Source organism: Pecten maximus, chromosome 19 (assembly GCF_902652985.1).
Source record: "Pecten maximus chromosome 19, xPecMax1.1, whole genome shotgun sequence".
Lineage (NCBI taxonomy): Eukaryota > Metazoa > Mollusca > Bivalvia > Pectinida > Pectinidae > Pecten > Pecten maximus.
Genome location: NC_047033.1, coordinates 14,688,015 through 14,708,768, shown reverse-complemented (window position 1 = coordinate 14,708,768; position 20,754 = coordinate 14,688,015). Strand labels below are relative to the sequence as shown.

The 20,754-nt window shown below is 38.9% G+C and overlaps 1 protein-coding gene across 3 annotated transcripts; it reads right to left on the bottom strand.

Annotated features, from left to right (window-relative positions):
- Window positions 1–1,442: 1,442 nt before the first annotated feature.
- On the bottom strand, window positions 1,443–20,383 carry LOC117317317 (D-threo-3-hydroxyaspartate dehydratase-like). Of its 3 annotated transcripts, none has more exons than XM_033872111.1 (9): window positions 20,192–20,383; window positions 14,499–14,689; window positions 13,481–13,618; window positions 12,968–13,110; window positions 10,077–10,257; window positions 9,338–9,459; window positions 7,182–7,374; window positions 6,351–6,456; window positions 1,443–3,028 (listed from the first exon to the last, which is right to left on the bottom strand). In XM_033872111.1, exons 2-9 carry the CDS (start codon window positions 14,657–14,659, stop codon window positions 2,939–2,941), a joined length of 1,134 nt encoding a protein of 377 aa, XP_033728002.1. In that variant the 5' UTR covers window positions 14,660–14,689; window positions 20,192–20,383; the 3' UTR covers window positions 1,443–2,938. The 3 variants fall into 3 exon arrangements, with proteins under 3 accessions (XP_033728002.1, XP_033728003.1, XP_033728001.1); XM_033872112.1 differs by lacking the exon at window positions 20,192–20,383 and adding an exon at window positions 17,172–17,233; XM_033872110.1 differs by lacking the exon at window positions 20,192–20,383 and adding an exon at window positions 16,224–16,336.
- Window positions 20,384–20,754: the final 371 nt, after the last annotated feature.

The window sequence follows — 20,754 nt, the reverse complement described above, 5'->3', positions numbered from 1 at the left end:
TTCCCATTATGAGACATAGCCTGGACCTACGCTCACATGGGGGGTGTCGTTGATGAAACTGAGGACGTTTACCTTTCCAGAACGTCTGGTCTTATTTTTTCCGAGGTCGATATGTTAATCTAAATCTAATTTACATTTTGCTCACGTTTTAATTGTTTAAATCAATTACATTAGAATTGCGAGTCGTGTACATATCGACATTCACTGTTTTTGAAATGTCTTTGTTTCCATGATATCGGTATTCGAATATATGTATCCTGAAACCATTAATGATTGATAAAGTAGTATGTTTATTATATTTTGGAAGCGAAAATCATGCCATAGTGGGAAAGTAATTAAAATGTAGATGACAATCTTAATGATATCTAAACTAAAAATTATCTAACAAAAACAAAAAAAGTTTCAGACAGTTGGTTCAAATTACATATACGTGAGTATGAAAATACTAGGCTTAAAACTCTTACTATGCAAGTTGTGAATGGGATTGGTCCTGTACACGTCATCATCTAATTACTCGAGTCGGCATGGGTTATATGTTTCTGTATATTATGTAACTGATAACTCTCTCAAATACTTTTCCTACTGTTGATAAAAGAGAAAGTGGTCTGTAATTTGTTGGAGAATACCTATCATTGTTTTAACAGTGGCATTACATCAGCAGTTTTCCTTACATTTGGATAAACACATTTAGCTAAGGATAAGTTAAATAACAATGACAATGGTTTACAAACAGAATCGACAGTATTTGTCAACATATGACGGCTAATTCCATCATTGTCCGAAGCCTTGCCTAATTACAGTATTTTTGTAACATCTTTATTTTCGCTTTGTTTTTCTACTATATTACTTTGTGTATTATTATTTCTGGAGGTAAAATTTGGTAAAACATGTTCACTGTCATCAAGACGAGTAAAGTTACAGAAGTATTTAATAGATTAGCCTTCTTTTTGTCTGTAGTGGCTAGGGAATTAGAATCGGTATCTATAAGAGTTGGAATTTATTCAGGTGTAGTATTAGATTTCATAAGACGTTTAACAAGTCGCCAGTAAGATTTAGGATCAGAACTATAGTGCTCGGCAATAAGGCCATGAAAAAATAAGCTTTTTTCATGTTGTTAACTTTCATTCTCTGGTCCTTATAATTTTTGATATCCTAATCTCGTTTAGTCGTTTTTGCCTTTCGACACAGACTGTCACGGATTCTCATGTTTTTCCTTATTCCCGAATACTTCGTCGACGAGAGCGGTCATACAAACCTAGGTCAAATCTGGGTTCAGTTCCAATCTCAAATGAGAGTTAAGATTATGGTGGCATCAAGGGGAACAAGGGGAATAATATAATATACTGGTTGATCAGCCACCAGACAAACACCACTCAAGTTTTATGTTAATGGATTCCGATTTAAAGAACAAAAACAAAACAAAAACAAACAAAAAACAAAAACACTGATCGTATTGAATTTTAATAGGTAACTGTAAATAGCACCCTCGACATTGATAACAATTTACACGAATCAGAGGAGGAACGATGTGTCAAGTATACCATCATTTCTTTACTGTTAAATGAACAATGAACCCGCAGCACACACCCATAAAAACTTACCATTGGTATTAATGTTCCATGCATCCTTCACTTGGTTAGATTAGCTGTAAGGCCATACATATCCACAAATCTAACGTAGCATAAATCAAAGGGAGGTAACTTTTCTCTCAGCCAAATGCATTGTCGCAGCTTATGTACGAGGGATGAGTGATATGTTGTGAGCCTCGTTTAAGGAGGTCCTCATGGATGTTCTTTAATACCTACTATTCTCTGATTCTATAGGTCTGTGTACCCAAGGACTGGTCTCATTTGGTTAGTTTATATCGACGAGGTAGCACTCAAAAGTAAACAAGACAGACTGCTTTTGCAAAATGGACAAAATTGATGAAAGATATTTCAGGCGCCCACTTTCAGTCCGATGATGACGTCATACATGCAGTGGATGAATATCCGAACAGCCAAGAAAAGGAGTTCTATAAAAGTGGTATTGAGCCCCTTAAACATCGCTGGCAAAAGTGTATAAATACTGAAGGAGATTATGTTGAAAAATAATAAATGTACAATATTTCAGGCAAAATTCAAATCCTTCAATATGAGGCTCACAACATATCAATCAGCCCTGGTATCTCCAATATAACTGTTCGGTATAATTTCAGAAGTACTATCTAAGTCCCCATACTATCAAAGGTCAACAGTTTACGTCATAAAATAAAACCTCTTAACAGGTAAGATATGTAAGGTAGAAAATATCTTCATCGGAAAACAATGTAAATTTTGTGGACAGCGTGGCAGTAACGTAATAACTCATCGTATTATCCATTGCTGTAAACTACAGGAAACTAGATATTCTCTACTAGACAACGTCGCCAATGTCCTAGGAACTGCAAATTATGTCATGTTTGCCGACCTCGACAAAACTAGAACGTCAAAGGTGAACCTAGGAAGCCGGAATACTATTGAAATAGACGATGATGGGAACAATTTATGTTGCTGAATTCCATCAGTATCGCCAAAATGACCAAATATCTGTGAAAGACTATAATATATTAATGTAAAATAAACGAAATAGAGTTATCAGAAATGTCCTTCCTTCCTTCCTTCCTTCCTTCCTTCCTCGGAAAATCGCCAAACAATAATAATTATCAAGTACAGATAGAGTGTGTTAGATAGAATACATCTAGACTGGGAATGCTCAACACTAACTTCAAAACTCACAATAGCGTTTATCATCAAGGCAGATCATTCTTACATGAATTACAAATATACCATATCAGATAACAAATGTAAAATCAAAAATAAAAGATGTCAATTATCGCACATTTTAATAACTTCGCCTTGTTGCCAGTATTTCTGAATTAGTTCCGAAACGGGTAAAGTCTCATAATCATTTCTCCAAACTACCAGCCTCTAGTCGGCCTCCAGATCCCGACGATTTTCTCCCCGGAATGTACGTAGTAGTTCTCATACAGAGCTGCTGTAGCGCATGACTGAAACAGCAAAGGAAGTCATCAATCAAAGTCAAACAATCAATATCAGCTCACATTTTGAAGAAAAAAAATCTACTCCATTTTTTTTTTATTTTTTAAAATTATATCAGGTGTTCGCCTTTTAAACTATAACGTTTAATATTTATAATAAAGGAAAAGAAAAATCGAACGCATGCTAGAAATATCATTTGCACCCACATGATCAGCTCTTCATTGAACAAACAAAACAGTACTTCAAATTTGCCACATGCATCAATAAATCATTATCAATAATATCTTGGTGTAGACGCTGACCAAAAAAATGCTGTGCTTCAAATTAGCCATGTGCAGGTCCATGATAAGTGGTTTCAGTCTACATTGCGAATGGCCGAATACCTATATATTTATATTCATTAAACAATGTCCAGGCGCGTAGCCAGACCTAAATGACAGTGGAAGCCCGGTCGGACAAAAGGTCCGACGGAAGGACGTAGGGCTTCCTACAGAATGCCCCATCGTAAGGGGAGTTTTTTTTTATATTTCTAGATAGACAGCGCTGATTAGCATATTTTACGAGAAACATATTAGCACAAAACATATACGGTGAAAGTCATGACTTATAATCTGTAATACATTGTAAATTATGTAATGATGTTGATTGAAAATATATATCGTGTACATATTCAGGTGATAAATGATACAAATGTCATATATACATGTATATGGAAACTAAGGTGTGGCTTTTAATATACGATGGATTAATAGCTTTTATAAATAATAAAAAAAATATGGTCACCACTGTGTCTATATCTACAAAATCGCAACACACATGCAACAATGTCAGAGAGGCATTCGTTCACCGTCCATGGTTGATCTCATGTACGAGGGCCGATTGATATGATGTGAGCCTCATATTGTATTATCTTTCAACAAAATCCCTTCAGTATCTATACACTTTTGCCAGCGGTGTTAAAGGGTCCCAATGCCACTTTTGTAGAAATGCCTTTCTTGGCTGTTCAGAAAGAACCATCCACTGCATGCATGACGCCATAATCGGACTGAAAGTGGGTGCCTAAAATAGCTGTTTTCAGTTTTAGAAATAGATGAAAGTGGGATGAAGCGAGATCAGGTGAATAAGGCGGATGCTCAATCAATTTAAAGCCACAATCACCAATGGCAGCCATGGAAATAACAGACTTGTGAACAGGAGCATTGTCCCGATGGAATAACACACCTTTAGTGAGCTTTCCGCGCCGGTTAAATTTAATATTTTCCCGTAACTGCTTCAGAAGTGAAGCATTATATGTGCCCTTGATTGTTTGTCCCTTTTGGAGATGATACTATATAAGCAGAATACCATTCGCATCCCAGAAAACCGAGGTCATAACCTTCCCAGGTAATGGAACATCCATTGCCTTCTTTGGTGGGGGAGAGCCAGGATGCTTCCATTGTTTCTATTGTTGTTTGGCCTCTGGAGTAAAATGATGGACCCATGTGTCATCCATAGTGACAAATCTCTGAAGAAAGTGGGCATGGTCTTCCTCAAAAAAGTTAACATCAGCACGCGATGATATGCGTCTGGTGTGCTTCTGATCAAATGTCAGAAGTATTGGTACCCTTCGGACAGAAAGCCTACTCATTGCAAGATCCTCGGTCAGAATGGAATGTACTGCTCTCTGTGAAATGCCAATTATACTGGCTATATATCTTTCTGTGACTCGTCTGTCAGTCATAACAATATCATGAACTGTATTGACCATTTCTGGGGTGGAACATTGACCGACCATCCAGAACGGGGTCATCCTCAAGACTCTGTCGGCCGCGCTTAAATTCCGCCACCCACCTTTTCACTGAAGCATATGAAGGGGCATCTTTCCCTAGTGTTGCTTGCAAGTCATTTTCGATACCCTTATGTGTTAAACCATTTTTATGCAAATATTGGATCACTGCTCTTTCACTGATTTTGTCCATTTTGCAAAAGCCGCTTGTCTTATTTACTTTAGAGTGCTACCTCGTCGATATAAACTAACCAAATGAGACCAGTCCTTGAGTACACGGCCCTATATAGTCAGAGAATAGTGGGACTTAAAAAGAACATCCTTGAGTGCCTCCTTCAATATGAGGCTCACAACATATCAATCAGTCCTCGTATATCTTCAGCCGACGCATGATGCTGAAGACGTAACAGACATATACATATAGAATCTCTAGAAACCTGGAGACGTTCGGATACAGTGCAAACAATCTAGACGCCGATGAATAGGCCTACATTAATTGCAGGTTAAACATCCAGTGTCGCCAGTCTGACGGACGATTCTGGTAACAAGATAATGAATACACCTTTGGAGTCTTTCAGAACAACTATTCTGGTAACGAGCCAAAAAGTTAGTCTATCATTTGAGTTCCATCCAAGCACTATTCTGGTAGCGAGCCATATCATGGTGAGTCTATCATTTGAGTTCCATCCGAGCACTATTCTGGTAGCGAGCCATATCATGGTGAGTCTATCATTTGAGTTCCATCCGAGCACTATGCTGGTAGCGAGCCATATCATGGTGAGTCTATCATTTGAGTTCCATCCGAGCACTATTCTGGTAGCGAGCCATATCATGGTGAGTCTATCATTTGAGTTCCATCCGAGCACTATGCTGGTAGCGAGCCATATCATGGTGAGTCTATCATTTGAGTTCCATCCGGGTACTAATCTTGTAGCGAGCTATCAAAATACTGACCTAGCATGTTTAGTCCTCAGATTCATAAAGACAATTATCTACATGTTTGCAACTTTAAGAAACTCTCTTGTGATAAGGTCTGAAGGTGCGTTCTGTACACATGCACACGTGGTTCCTCCCTAATAATGTACGCTCTTTTGTTGGGTTCGTCGATACATATAAATTTCTGTTTTTTTTTTCTTTCCATGGTTACTCATTTCTAAGGATAATATGTCTGAAATCCTATCATAAGACAATAATTTGATTCAATTCCTATTAATTTAGATATCAATACGTTGATAGAAAGGGTACGATATTACATATAACACTGAGGACTACTATGTTGCACGCGAAACTATGAAATGAAAGAGATTGGTTTGATATGTCTGTGACCTTGATAGGCACGTGAGGGGTTTACTACTTAATATTCATTGCTGACGTAACGAGATAAAATTAACTCGTATTCCGCAATAGTTTTAGGTACCAGTTGTATTATTTCAGTAAAGTAACTATTGGAAGAACTCTCATCATTTGTGACAACAATCGTCATAAAATCCAAAACGGATTACAGACATGTATCAACATCCGGTTAGGATCATTAACAGACAGATTCCGTTGATTTTCGTACTCACATGATTCGGGTAGACAAAGAGCAAGGAGTCGATTGGATATTTTGAAAAATCCAGTGGTTCACCTTGAGTGCCGACACTACCTAACTCTTGGCACATGCCCAAAAGCCTGTGAATCATGGTAAAAAGTGAATATGTATTAGTTAGTGCATAGAGAGACGTCAATGTCTTCACATTATAAAAGTAAGTTAAGTTACATTGCTTAATTATAGACTTATGTCGAGTCCTAGCTTTTCAACACAACTGTTTAAGTTAATATATTATGAACAACACTTTTAAAAGGCCGTGTATTTGGCATAGTGGTGTAAGCTGCAGATATTTCTGGATATGTGATAAGAAGCCGTAGAGCGTCAGTTCGGGGACACGAGTCATAAAATTATTAACACAATGTAGGATACCGGTATGTAATATGTGTTGTTGATCCAAAGGTTAAAGTTTGCAATATCCTGTCGTAATTTTACATTGTTGAATATTTTCAATATTTTAATTAATTTTAAAAAGATCGACATGAAGCATTAATATATGATAAATATATAAATAAATAGTTTTTGTTTAACGTTCTATTAACAGCCAGGGTCATTTAAGGACGTGCCAGGTTTTGCTAGGAAAAACTGAAGCACAATACAAAACTTTCTCCCCTACTTTGAAATTAAATATAAGATTTGTCTAAAATCATAATTCTTATTACATTATTCTAAAACCCTGGCTTTTTCGAGGACGTTAAACCCCTAAAATAAACGCAACTATAATATTCAGGGGTCGTTTACATCTATAATACATATTTTACACATTATATACCTATCCATTTACAAACGTGAAGGTTGTCGTCCTTACTTAAGTTCCGGGTGGTCCTGGAACACCACGGGTCCCTCTGGCAATCCTAGCTCCATTCCGTCATGACTTATCGCCAGAAATCCCGCGTCCACTGTCATTTTGTTGAGGCTCCTTTTGTGACTGATGACACGACAGACGACTCTGCACGCGATATCTTTCTCCTCGCACGTCCCTATCCTTTTCTGCATGGCGTCTGTAGTAGAAAAGGAAGACAAATATTTAACAGATATCATCATAATTTATATTTATTTCGATGTCGTTGCTAGGGATCGAACTTCCTACTCTTTCGCACAAACCGTCGAGTTAAGAGTTCCCTGTAGCCCAGGATAGATAAAAAGTTCTCCCTAGCTCAGCGGTATAATACTGCTAGTATTTACAGGGTTACATATCGGGTTAAAAAGTTCTCTCTAGCTGAGCGGTATAATGCTGTTAGTATTTACAGGGTTACATATCGAGTTAAAAAGAAGTTCTCTCTAGCTGAGAGATATATTAGGGTTAGTATTTACCAGGGTTACATATCGAGTTAAAAAGAAGTTCTCTCTAGCTGAGAGATATATTAGGGTTAGTATTTACTAGTGTTACATATCGAGTTAAAAAGAAGTTCTGTCTAGCTGAGGGGTATATTAGGGTTAGTATTTACCAGGGTTTCCTATCGAGTTAAAAAGAAGTTCTCTTTAGCTGAGCGGTATAACGGGGTTAGTATTTACCAGGGTTACATATCGAATTAAAAAGTTCTCTCTAGCTGATAGGTATATTAGGGTTAGTATTTACCAGGGTTACATATCGAGTTAAAGAGAAGTTCTCTCTAGCTGAGAGATATATTAGGGTTAGTATTACCAGGGTTACATATCGAATTAAAAAGTTCTCTCTAGCTGAGAGATATATTAGGGTTAGTATTTACCAGAGTTACATATCGAATTAAAAAGTTATCTCTAGCTGAGAGATATATTAGGGTTAGTATTTACCAGGGTTACATATCGAGTTAAAAAGTTCTCTCTAGTTTATAGATATATATGAGGGTTAGTATCTATACATAGAAAGCACATTTCGTGATTTGTGCTATACAGTACACTACCAGGTAATATGAAATCCGAAAGAAACACTGGCGATGTCTGACTGAAATATCATCTATCTAGAGGATGTAAATCTCTGTGAACGATACTGAATTTAGGCTCATTCTTTAGAATGAACAGTAATTATAACCCAACAGTCCTGTTCCGATCCCTGCAAAGACAAGGACAAAGCGCCCATGTTGCGGCACGATAAGTTCATCTATTCTAACAAAAATCTTCTAATTTAACAAGAATGACTGTTATCTCTGGACAACTCAAGCAGGGGCTCATTCCTGTGAGAAGAGTAGGTAACTCTGGTTTAAACACTTCTATTCTCACGACTGGAGAGTTGTGTCTTTACTTAATTTGATAACGCATTAGTATACAAATCCATCGACTATAAAATATAATCATGACACAGTTTTCATAGTTGATAAGGAACCAAGAGGCCAATAGGGGATGCATAGCTCACAAAAAAAATGTTCAGTGATCACAGCAACTTGCTCTTTCCACAATTTCTATTCTTGAAAAGGACACGGTGCTGCACGACTACCCTAGCCGGCATTTTCATAGCGTTGTTCTCTTACCCTTTTTGTGCAAGGTATCAAAATATGAAATCGGATAGATACAACAAGCCACTTTGCAGTACAGCAACAATTTTTATCTTATACTTCCTCACAACATATCAATATTTACTTGACAATACCATTGATAAATACCATTAAACATTAGATAAATAGATATGTTTACTAGGCATTGATGTTTTTGGCACTCAACTGACCTTTGCATTTAGGTCAAGGTCACAATGATCCAATGATAGAGCACTGCACTTCGTCAGTGGGGTGATAAAGGTACACAGCAACTTTCATTAAAACATCTTTACTGGTTTTTAAAGTTGTCGCCAGATAAGAAATTATTTGAAAAATATTCACTTTGACATTTGGCCTTGAAATTAAGATAAGAATTGACCTTACTGTGGAGCATTACACATCGGCTTCAGGTAATGCAAGTTTCGTAAAAACATCAACGGTTAAGAAATTATGGTTCTGGCAAAATTAACACTTATTAAGATGTAGAAACATTGAAATAAAATTGTTTTGTTACCAAAGAAAATGTAGTTTCCGGGCGAGAAGGCGTCTAGTTGTGCCATGCTATCATCAGGATGTGAACAGCCTGGAGTCGAACCCATACACAGGGTGGCACAGGTCACCCCGGCCTCAGCAAGCCTGTCAAGGAAAGGGGAATAACTCTAGAGTAATAAACATCAAGCAATTAAACGAAGCACATTCATTACATGTTTCTTGTGTTTGTTTGCCATATATCTACTTAATAAATTCGTCCTATCTCTCAAGGTCATGTTTTGTCCTTCAAGGTTATAAAGTATCCTTCAATTAAGGTCATACAGTATACTTTAATATCATGCAGTATCCTTCAAGGTCATACGGTATCATTTAAGGTCACAGAGTGTCTTTCAAAATCATACAGTATCCTTCAAAATCATACTGAATCCTTCAAGGTCATACAGTATCCTTCAAAATCATACTGAATCCTTCAAGGTCATACAGTATCCTTCAAAATCATACCGAATCCTTCAAGGTCATACAGTATCCTTCAAAATCATACCGAATCATTCAAGGTCATGCAGTAACCTCCAATGCCATACAGTGTTATTAAGCATTATCTAACATGGCGTATAGCATGTGGCAATCCTGACAACGGAAGTTAAATTGAATAACAAAGACAGTGATGTAAGTATTTTCTTGTTGACACAGCTCACTTTTATCGACGATCGACGATGTCTTACATTTTCTTCCTGCAATCGGTCATTTTCATGGCAGCCTACCTGACTTTTAGCTGCAGCAACTTATCGGTGTTCTTCTTGCCAGACTGTCGGATTTGGTCGGGGCCATGGGCTCCATAGGAGTCCCCACTGTGTACATACAAGCCTCTGAAGTCAACACCGGGACAATTCGTGGCCTCTCTAGCCAGGGTCAAGGCCATATCCGAGTCCCATTCAACTCCAGCTGTCAAGGTAACATTCTAACATGGTTAGAAATATTATGATATATATACAATACAGTGTACCTACAATATATATATACTTTCCAAACCCGTGTATATAAAGGTTATATATCAATTTTCCTTTGCATTCTATTTTGATTTGTTGTATTTGTTCACTGACAAGTCCTAGAAACAATAACAGTTGTTTGGTGTCCCTACTATCACTGACGAGTCCTAGAAGGACAAAATAGCTGTATAAAGTCCTTCATATCACTGACGCTTCTTAGAAGGACAAAATGGCTGTATAAAGTCCTTCATATCACTGACGAGTCCTAGAAGGACAAAATGGCTGTATAAAGTCCTTCATATCACTGACGAGTCCTAGAAGGACAAAATGGCTGTATAAAGTCCTTCATATCACTGACGCTTCTTAGAAGGACAAAATAGCTGTATAAAGTCCTTCATATCACTGACGATTCTTAGAAGGACAAAATAGCTGTATAAAGTCCTTCATATCACTGACGATTCTTAGAAGGACAACACAGGTAAATAAAGTCCTTCATATCACTGACGATTCTTAGAAGGACAACATAGGTAAATAAAGTCCTTCATATCACTGACGAGTCCTAGAAGGACTTAATAGTTGTATGATGCAGTTTCATTATTTTAGCTTTAGTGTATCAAACTCTTAATTTGCATTGAAATGTGTTACTATCGTGAGGTCCTTCGTCAGCTGCTGTATTTTGCTGTTAAAGCCTTGCCCATAACAATACAGATTCAGGTTACAAGTATGTATTTGTCTAAACCACCAGTCTGCCAAAGCTAACTTAACGATTTAGAGATATAATTACGATTTAATTATAATGTAGGTATTCTTTGGGGGTTTTTTTCACCGCGATTTCAAAACAAAATCACCAGTGGTGATCAAAACATCTCAAACTGCTGACCATAACCTATAAATCGAGGGCCACATATTATCAATGGGGGCGTTCACTTGAGGATGCTTATGAAAGGAGGAGACGACATCAGGCATATACCAGTAACGAGCAAGGAATTCCGACATAATACCGTAATAATAGTTTAAACTCAAAATCAGATAAAATAGAGCAAAATATAAACAACAATTAAGAGTCGCGTGCAGACTCCTGAAAACGTATAAAGGTAATACGATCAGGTATTCCGGAAGAGTAAGCGTCTCCGGAGTATCGACGGCACCCGCTATGAAAATCTAAGTTAATTCCGAATTAATTCATAATATCAAATCAGAGGTAAGGCGGTGATAATGGAACCACTGGGAGTACCAACTATAGTATGCTATGAGTGCGTTAAATCTTCAATGATCTGTAGTTGTCAGAAAATAAAACCTTTTTTCTATGCAATAATTATATTTCATGAATATGTTATTGATTTTCATCTAGTTATCTGTGCGTCTCTGTTAAAATAGGTTCTAATTCCGCTTTATGATAAGTATATTCCCTGTTCTTTTTCATTACATAACAATAATTCACAAGAATTCTTATGAAGCGTCTAGCTCCATTTGACCACAGTATTGTCGTGTGGCTACACTGGGTACTCCAGCAGTGACATGAATTTGATTTTAAAGAATTTCAAACGTATCATTACACTTTTTTTCTACTAATATCATTTATTTTATTTGTTTCTTTCGTCTGTGATCTAGCGCTGGTCTCTCCGTATAATCATAGCTATACTATAAAAACTGTGAGATGTGAAATGGAAAATACCGTATAAGGTATATGTACATGTACATTGGAGCTTTGAATATATGTCGACTTGGCTTGCTATATTCTCCGCCCTTCCCTTGCTATGAAAAAAAACAGCCTTAATTAAAAGATAAATGAGCTACTAGATTACGTAATCACATCTGAATTCTCTCATTCGGTTGTTTGTTTGTTTGCTGGATGTATCGCCCCGCTAACAGCTAGGATAATTTGGATGCGGCGTTTCATGGTAGAAGTTGGTGACTACATCACTGAACAACATACGGGAGGCCTGTCTCAAGCCATCAAGAGAAATTAAGGTAAAGTGTCTTGTATAAGGACACAACCACGACAGGACAAACTGACCCGTTTCTCAGCTGCCCAAGAAACTAAGACATGGTTGGAGAAGGTCGTACCACACACCTCGGATCTTAACCGACTGAGCTATTGCGGCCTCCTCACCTAAGGTCACGTTACCGGCGCTCTATCCGACTGAGCTATTGCGGCCTCCTCACCTAAGGTCACGTGGCCGGCGCTTTAACCGACTGAGCTATTGCGGCCTCCTCACCTAAGGTCACGTGGCCGGCGCTCTAACCGACTGAGCTATTGCAGCCTCCTCACCTAAGGTCACGTGGCCGGTGCTCTAACCGACAGAGCTATTGCGGCCTCCTCACCTAAGGTCACGTGGCCGGCGCTCTAACCGACTGAGCTATTGCGGCCTCCTCACCTAAGGTCACGTTACCGGCGCTCTAACCGACTGAGCTATCGCGGCCTCTCTGTGGTATATCCTTTCCTTTCTAGAAAAGTATTCAAAAGGCAATTGTTCCACCCAAATTAGAATGAGGTTTCTTATCAAAGGTGTATAGCATGCTCATTAGTCAACGATTATTATATGACATTCTTGTAACGTATATAGATATATAGATAGATACATCTTTGATTCGGACAGAGAGTTTAACTCAGGTTTCAGTACAAATAACTATGTCAGTATCTATGATTTGTTGTATAAACGTACTTCGTCCCAGACCAAGGTCAATCTCCAGAAACACGGACCACCGATTGTCATTCCCCCTTGGTGTGGTCTTCAAGGCTTCCATACTTTCAGGACTTTCGACCATAATATGAAAGTGTTCTAGCTTTTCTGCGAGTCTTCGACATCTAAATAAAATAGTTGAGGTTTAGTGAGAACAAATCAAAATAGAAGCTGTGAATATCATTGTTTTAACTAGTAATACGCCATCGAATGAGGGAATAGTCAAATTAAATCAAAATACGACATGGGCACGTGCTGATCGGGGAACTATTGAAACTGGTTGGTACAGATTGTGGCCGTGATATAAGAGTTATCCGAAAAGAGAGAATAGTTTTCAATCCACTAAAGCATTCATATGGAAACTTTAAATTAAGGAGTATTCCCAAGTAAAAAAGAAAGATGAAACTAGGGCTTGTAGTCCTTATTCAAATATAGCTCGTTTGAATAGATATGAAATATTTTTATCCCTTAAGTTAATTTTTTTTAATTACCTACCTGTCCAGTTTTTGTTGTGTTATTGGATAAGCATACAGAATGTCGTCAAACCCGTGACTGGCGTAAAACTCGGCCTCGTCCAGAGTGGAAACAACCAAACACTTCTTGGTACCGTCCGTCATCATCTCCGCCAGCTCTCTGTTGGAAAAGATGTGAAAATGTGGTTCGTTTTGTATTGTTTAACGTCCCAACAAGAGTTACAGCTATAGTGTGGTTTGGGAGGCTGGGGTATAATCATATTTGTCTCCTTGTGACAGCGCGGAACCGATACCGATTTTATAGTGCTACCTCACTGAAACACACAGCCGGAGATATCCATCAGGATACTCCACCTGGTTACATTATACTGACAACAGGCGAACCAGCCATCTGACTTCCGAAATACCGAGCGTTAAGCAGTAGCAACTTACCATTTTAATAAACTCTGATATGTCTCGGAGAGGAAACAGAGCCTACAGATTTCACAAAGGAAAATTGATGATAGATAAAACATTGTTTTAAACATTGTTAACGTCTGTCTATTATGCATGAGTATCTCTTATGATTGTTGTCGGTTAGAGACAAACTATGCCATAACCATTTCAACTACCCTTCCGAATCGTCCCAGAAACGCATGTTTGATGCTCAATGACATTCCTAGTGGCGCCACAGACACCGCCCCAGGTCTCTTTTGGAGACGTGACTGACCCGGCTTTGACCTACATTTGAATGACGGCTGTCGTGGCTGCAGTACAAGACGCTCACCCTTCCGGACCACCTAATCATATACCGGATATATATTAGTTCGGGTAAACAGCGTCTATGCAGATCTCCATCTTGTTCATGTTTGCTCTCGATTTATCGAATGGGATCTTTGATTACGGTTACGCTTAGACGTCGGTATTCTGTTGGTTTAATTTTCCACTCAGCACTTAAGCTGCCTTATCGGGACAAGGACATGAATACCAGCTGTGCTCTGTATAGTGGGGTTATGTGATATGGGCGTATGTTTATAATAGCTTTTGTCTATTTTACCTACACTGTTTTGTGGGTCTTCATATGCGGTCTAAGTTTGACACCAAGGCGATCACAGTTCTCCTTCATTCTCGCTACATTTCTTTTCATGACGTCAATATCCAAGAGAAAAGACGGAGTTTTAACGTCATATATTGTTTCCGGAAATTTGTCTTCAGCTGACATGACGATGCAATACTGGTATGATCTTTGATCCTGAAAAAAAATAACAGTGGTGAGAGTCAATCTATTTAAAATCTATATGGTCATTCTCACTACGTTACATGAACATCTAACAACATCCAATATGGGGTCACGTTCTAATAACCTTTGGGATGTGTGTATATCACTTTCAGGGCGAATTGGCATTTTATCGATGTCATCGAAGCAAAACATTTCGTCACAGCATGCATCTGAAGTAAACCATTTCGGCACAGAATATAGCTATATGCTTTATGGGACGAATTGACTTGAATCAAATTGACAGACTATACACTCTAGTCATGCTAATTCGGACATATAAAATTCACTTCCAAGATTCTGGAAGAAGCCATTTGATTGGCTAATCCAAAAGGTCAACCTGACGTGACCCCTTATGGGATGTTGTTGTATGTTCATGTAACGTAGTGATATACTAATGAACATCTAGATTTTAATTAGATTGGGTGAGAGTCTGGATAAATGTATAAACGGCTGGGGCCGTAATTGTTGTTGTAAGCACGCAGCTTAAATGTCGTTCAGCTCCCGCGAGAACAGGGACAATAGAAGAAAATGGAAATCGTCGTGCTGGGATGGCTTTGTAGAAAAGGATAAAAACTCAATTTTGATATAGCTTTCACGACGTCTTCATTAGGAACTTAGCCTGTAGCTCGCCTTGTGATATATAGGACCTATATGTATGTGTGTGTACGACCTATCTCATACATCATACTTAGTATCGTTTGTAACGAACGTCAGTGTCTCGCGTTTATAGATCAAATAAGGGTGTTTGGTGCTCGGGAATCACCACCCTATATTCCACAGGGGCTTGGCACAATTTTCCAAATGATGGCCCATATATAAATGTATTATAGTGTCGATTTTCCAAATGATGGTCCATATATATATATGTACCCGGGGTATTATAGTGTCCTTTTGACACTATAATACATTTATATATGGGCCATCATTTGGAAAATCGTGCCAAGCCCCTGTGCTATATTCTATAAATAAATAATTACGTTATGTTATCGTCCTTGTAGAATCTGATCAAAATATAGATCATCATTATACACTACGTCAGATTGGTTTATGAAGTGAAATGTGTCGTTACTAGATACGGAGTAAACAAAGGTCTGCCAGAAGTACATATGTAATGTGAAGGAGTAATGAAAAAAATTGCCTGTGCCGGGCTCGAACTCATGCAATGAGTAAAGGGAAATCCCCACTTAAGGGAAATCCCCGTTAATCTAGGTGAGTGAGGTGACCTATATACCTCGACTTTCACCCAACAACCAGTAGGTCAGGGACGACTGACAAAGATTAACACGACTAGGCCAGAGTCTCTGTGAAAGTAGATATTCTCAATATACTATGTATTTCAGTAGGCCATCAAGAATGCAGACCGTTAACAATACTTACATACCACGTATGTAATAGGAATATGTATTGGCACATAATGTCTAGATCCTAGAGATAAAACAACACACATGTATACATGTAACTACAGACATCTTCGTCTGCCTCGGTGGTATAGGTTACTCAAACTTACCTAGTCAGCCGTGTCTATATTTAAACAGATATTGTTCTAGACGTACAGACAACTGACTGCTCTCCTGGACGTGTGGACAACTAACTGCTCTCCTGGACGTGGGGACAACTGACTGCTCTCCTGATCTCCTGGACGTGTGACAACTGACTGCTCTCCTGGACGTACAGACAACTGACTGCTCACCTGGACGTACAAACAACTGACTGCTCTCCTGGACGTGTGGACAACTGACTGCTCTCCTGGACGTGTGGACAACTGACTGCTCTCCTGGACTGATCTCCTGGACGTACAGACAACGGACTGCTCTCCTGGACGTACAGACAAATGACTGCTTTTCTGGACGTGCGGACAACTTACTGTTCTCATGGACTGATCTCCTGGACGTACAGACAACTGACTGCTCTCCTGGACGTGTGACAACTGACTGCTCTCCTGGACGTGTGACAACTGACTGCTCTCCTGGACGTGCGGACAACTGACCGCTCTCCTGGACGTACAGACAACTGACTGCTCACCTGGACGTACAGACAACTGACTGCTCACCTGGACGTACAGACAACGGACTGCTCTCCTGGACGTACAGACAAATGACTGCTCTCCTGGACGTGCGGACAACTGACTGTTCTCCTGGACGTGTGACAACTGACTGCTCTCCTGGACGTGTGACAACTGACTGCTCTCCTGGACGCGTGACAACTGACTGCTCTCCTGGACGTACAGACAACTGACTGCTCACCTGGACGTACAGACAACTGACTGCTCTCCTGGACGTGTGGACAACTGAAACACGACAGCGGCAGTTTCTAGAACTCAATCAGACAAAGAATGCAATGATCGATTTTACATACCGTTGTGTATGCACCGTCCTTAGGAGTTGGACAACAGTGCAATGCTATATATATATATATACATGTAGTCAGAATTATATTACCCCTCTGAAGTACTTACCTGGACAAGGGCTGAACTAAATAACGTTATGGCCGTCCAGTATCTGTACACACCTGCTAATATCACTATTAAATGCTCGCTCTCGCCCCACGTGCCTTATCTCAGTTCTAATAAACATACAGGTGTGTACAAAAGTCACGTGACACCATTGTGCCAATTTGGCATTTAAATGGTGCACTAAGATATAAACAATGAAAACAACAATATAACAAAATCGGTGTCTAAATTTAGACATCAACCTTGTATGCATACTCATGTAAACTAAGTCCGTGTACATTCAGAAATTGAATATGACATTCGACTTTCAGAAAATTACCCCCGCGGGAATAGCCATCCTACAGGGTCGATTATAGGTTCTCTTGTGTCTTCTTTAAGAAGAAACTGACGAACCATCAAAATGCTTATACAGTGTATTCAGTTTTAATAAACACAAGATTTTCCGTCCTCTGGATATCTGTCAATCTACACAGTTTTACGAGTACCCATGGCCAGATTTCTAATTATAACACAAGACTTTCCGTCCTCTGGATATCTGTCAATCTACTCAGTTTTACGAGTACACAGATTTCACTGTCAATTTATAATAAGACTTTCCGTCCTCTGGATATCTGTCAATCTACTCAGTTTTACGAGTACACAGATTTCACTGTCAATTGATAACAAGACTTTCCGTCCTCTGGATATCTGTCAATCTACTCAGTTTTACGAGTACACAGATTTCACTGTCAATTTATAACAAGACTTTCCGTCCTCTGGATATCTGTCAATCTACACAGTTTTACGAGTACACAGATTTCACTGTCAATTTATAATAAGACTTTCCGTCCTCTGGATATCTGTCAATCTACTCAGTTTTACGAGTACACAGATTTCACTGTCAATTGATAACAAGACTTTCCGTCCTCTGGATATCTGTCAATCTACTCAGTTTTACGAGTACACAGATTTCACTGTCAATTTATAATAAGATTTTCCGTCCTCTGGATATCTGTCAATCTACTCAGTTTTACGAGTACACAGATTTCACTGTCAATTTATAATAAGACTTTTCCGTCCTCTGGATATCTGTCAATCTACTTAGTTTTACGAGTACACAGATTTCACTGTCAATTTATAATAAGATTTTCCGTCCTCTGGATATCTGTCAATTTACTTAGTTTTACGAGTACACAGATTTCACTGTCAATTTATAATAAGATTTTCCGTCCTCTGGATATCTGTCAATCTACTCAGTTTTACGAGTACACAGATTTCACTGTCAATTGATAACAAGATTTTCCGTCCTCTGGATATCTGTCAATCTACTCAGTTTTACGAGTACATTGTATACGGATCTTACGACAGAGCTTCAACTGAAAGGTTTCCATCTTTTGATTCCATTTGTCAATCCTTGTTTTAGTCAGAAGCACGCTTGATGTTTCTGTTAGAGTTGTTTTATCACTGTTATGTAAAAATATTTTTGGATATTTCAAAGTCTTTTCAACACTTTCAACAATTTTTAGCCCACCGGGTTACGAGCTACCACCTTGAGCTAATGATTTCGCCTCGGCGTCGCATCCCAAAACTTTGAAGTGTTTGGGGTCAGTTTTTGAAAAGCTTATAAGTCCATAAACCCTACAACCTTCCAATCTGGTCTATACATGCATTAGAGGTCTAGGAGCGATGCTATGGCTAAAACAGCGTGGACATTTATTTTCAAATTTAACCATGTTTTGGACTGAACTGCATCCAAACTCACTTTTTCTTTCAAAGGCTACTAAGTACATAAGTATAGATCACATATATCCTTCTCCTTTGGTGTAAATCATCATTATAAGACTATATTTGATAAAATGGCAATTGAGTGTTGGAAATATTAAGATTTTTCCTAATATTCACGTATTCTAGACTTAATTATTCATTAGATCTAAGCTTGTTGAGATAAGGTCCGCGGTGGCCGAGTGGTTAAGGTGTCCCGACACTTTAACACTAGCCCTCCACCTCCGGGTTGCGGGTTCAAAACCTACGTGGGGCAGTTGTCAGGTACTGACCGTAGGCCAGTGGTTTTTCTCCGGGCACTCCGGCTTTCCTCCACCTCCAAAACCTGGCACGTCCTTAAATGACCCTGGCTGTTAATAGGACGTTAAACAAAACAAAAAAAAGTCTGTTGAGATTACTTTTAGAATTTGAATCCAGTTCACAAAAATATCAAATCTTTGTATCAGATGCATTAATTTGGCATTGAGAATTTACATCCTAACTAGTTGCTGCAATTGTAGTAGCAGAACTGGGCTGGGCTGAACGCAGGCGGCCTGATAGCTCAAATGGTTGGAGTTCGGGGGTCCCAGAATAGTCGTTGCGTTTTTAGCTCACCTGGCACAAGGGCAAAGTGAGCTTATGCCGTGACGCGCCGTCCGTCCGTCCGTCCGACGTACTTTTTTTTCATTTAAACGACTTCTTTTAAGTAGTCAAACGGCCTATAAATAAGATAATTGTCAGAAAAGTTCCTTGAATGAAGCCAGACAAAGTATGAGAAAAGAACTGACCTTAACACACAAGCTCACAGGGGTCAAATCATTGAAACATTTAAACGACTTCTTCTTAATAACCAAAATGCCTAGACGCAAGATAACTGCCAGATAGGTACCTTGGATGAAGCCCATCAAAGTTTGTGAAAAGAATTGACCTTGACCCATATCTAAGGTCGCATGAGTCAAATAGGTTAAATTATTTAAACGACTTCCTCTCAGGGTCTGCAGTATATTTCTGTTTGTCTTGTGATCGCACAGTACTGATGCCGACTTTACAGTACTTGCTCATTGAAATACCGTATTTGACCTAATAAGGGCGCAGGGCGCGGGTAATTGACTGTGGGGCGCCCTTATTAAGATTAGTTATTCTGAAGTTTTATGAAACAGACTATACCTTATAGCAGAATACCCAAGGCTGTGGAAATGGTAAAATGCTCCGTCATAAATATATTCCAGATGAAGATATATATTCATTATCATATATTAAGCTTAAATATCACTTGAATATACCTGTATTACAGTGCAAAGTTGTAAATCATGCCAGATGATCTTTAGACCCGTCGGAGCCCCACTCGATTTGCACTCTTCTCCTTCTAGAATATATCTTCCGGTCACTCGATTTGAAGCTCTTCTGCTTCTGGAAGATCTTCTACCTCTTCCGTCTCGAAACTTGAAGATTTCTCTTCCAAGATGGCGACGACCATGTTTTAAGTGTGCGAGTGATGAGTTTCACTAGAGAAGGATATATGACACATACATGCATGTGTTTGTATCATAGTGTTTGAGAAAACTTAAAAACTTGCTTATTTTGAGTTATATTCTCCTGGTTTACTCGATTTACATCTAACGGAATGCGATCTTCTTAGAAAGCTTCTCATCTGAGAAGAGTGCAAATCGAGTTGGGCTGAAGAGATGATGATGTTGATGTTGCTGGTTTAAAGTCTCGATTTAGGTTACAACCTCTACTCACGACTCTAGGTTAGAACATTAGTCCGGGGTGACTGTTAGATGTTGTCAGTTGGTGTTCCCCTCCTCCTTTCTCAGCACGGGCTTGGGACCGGCTACGGCGGAGT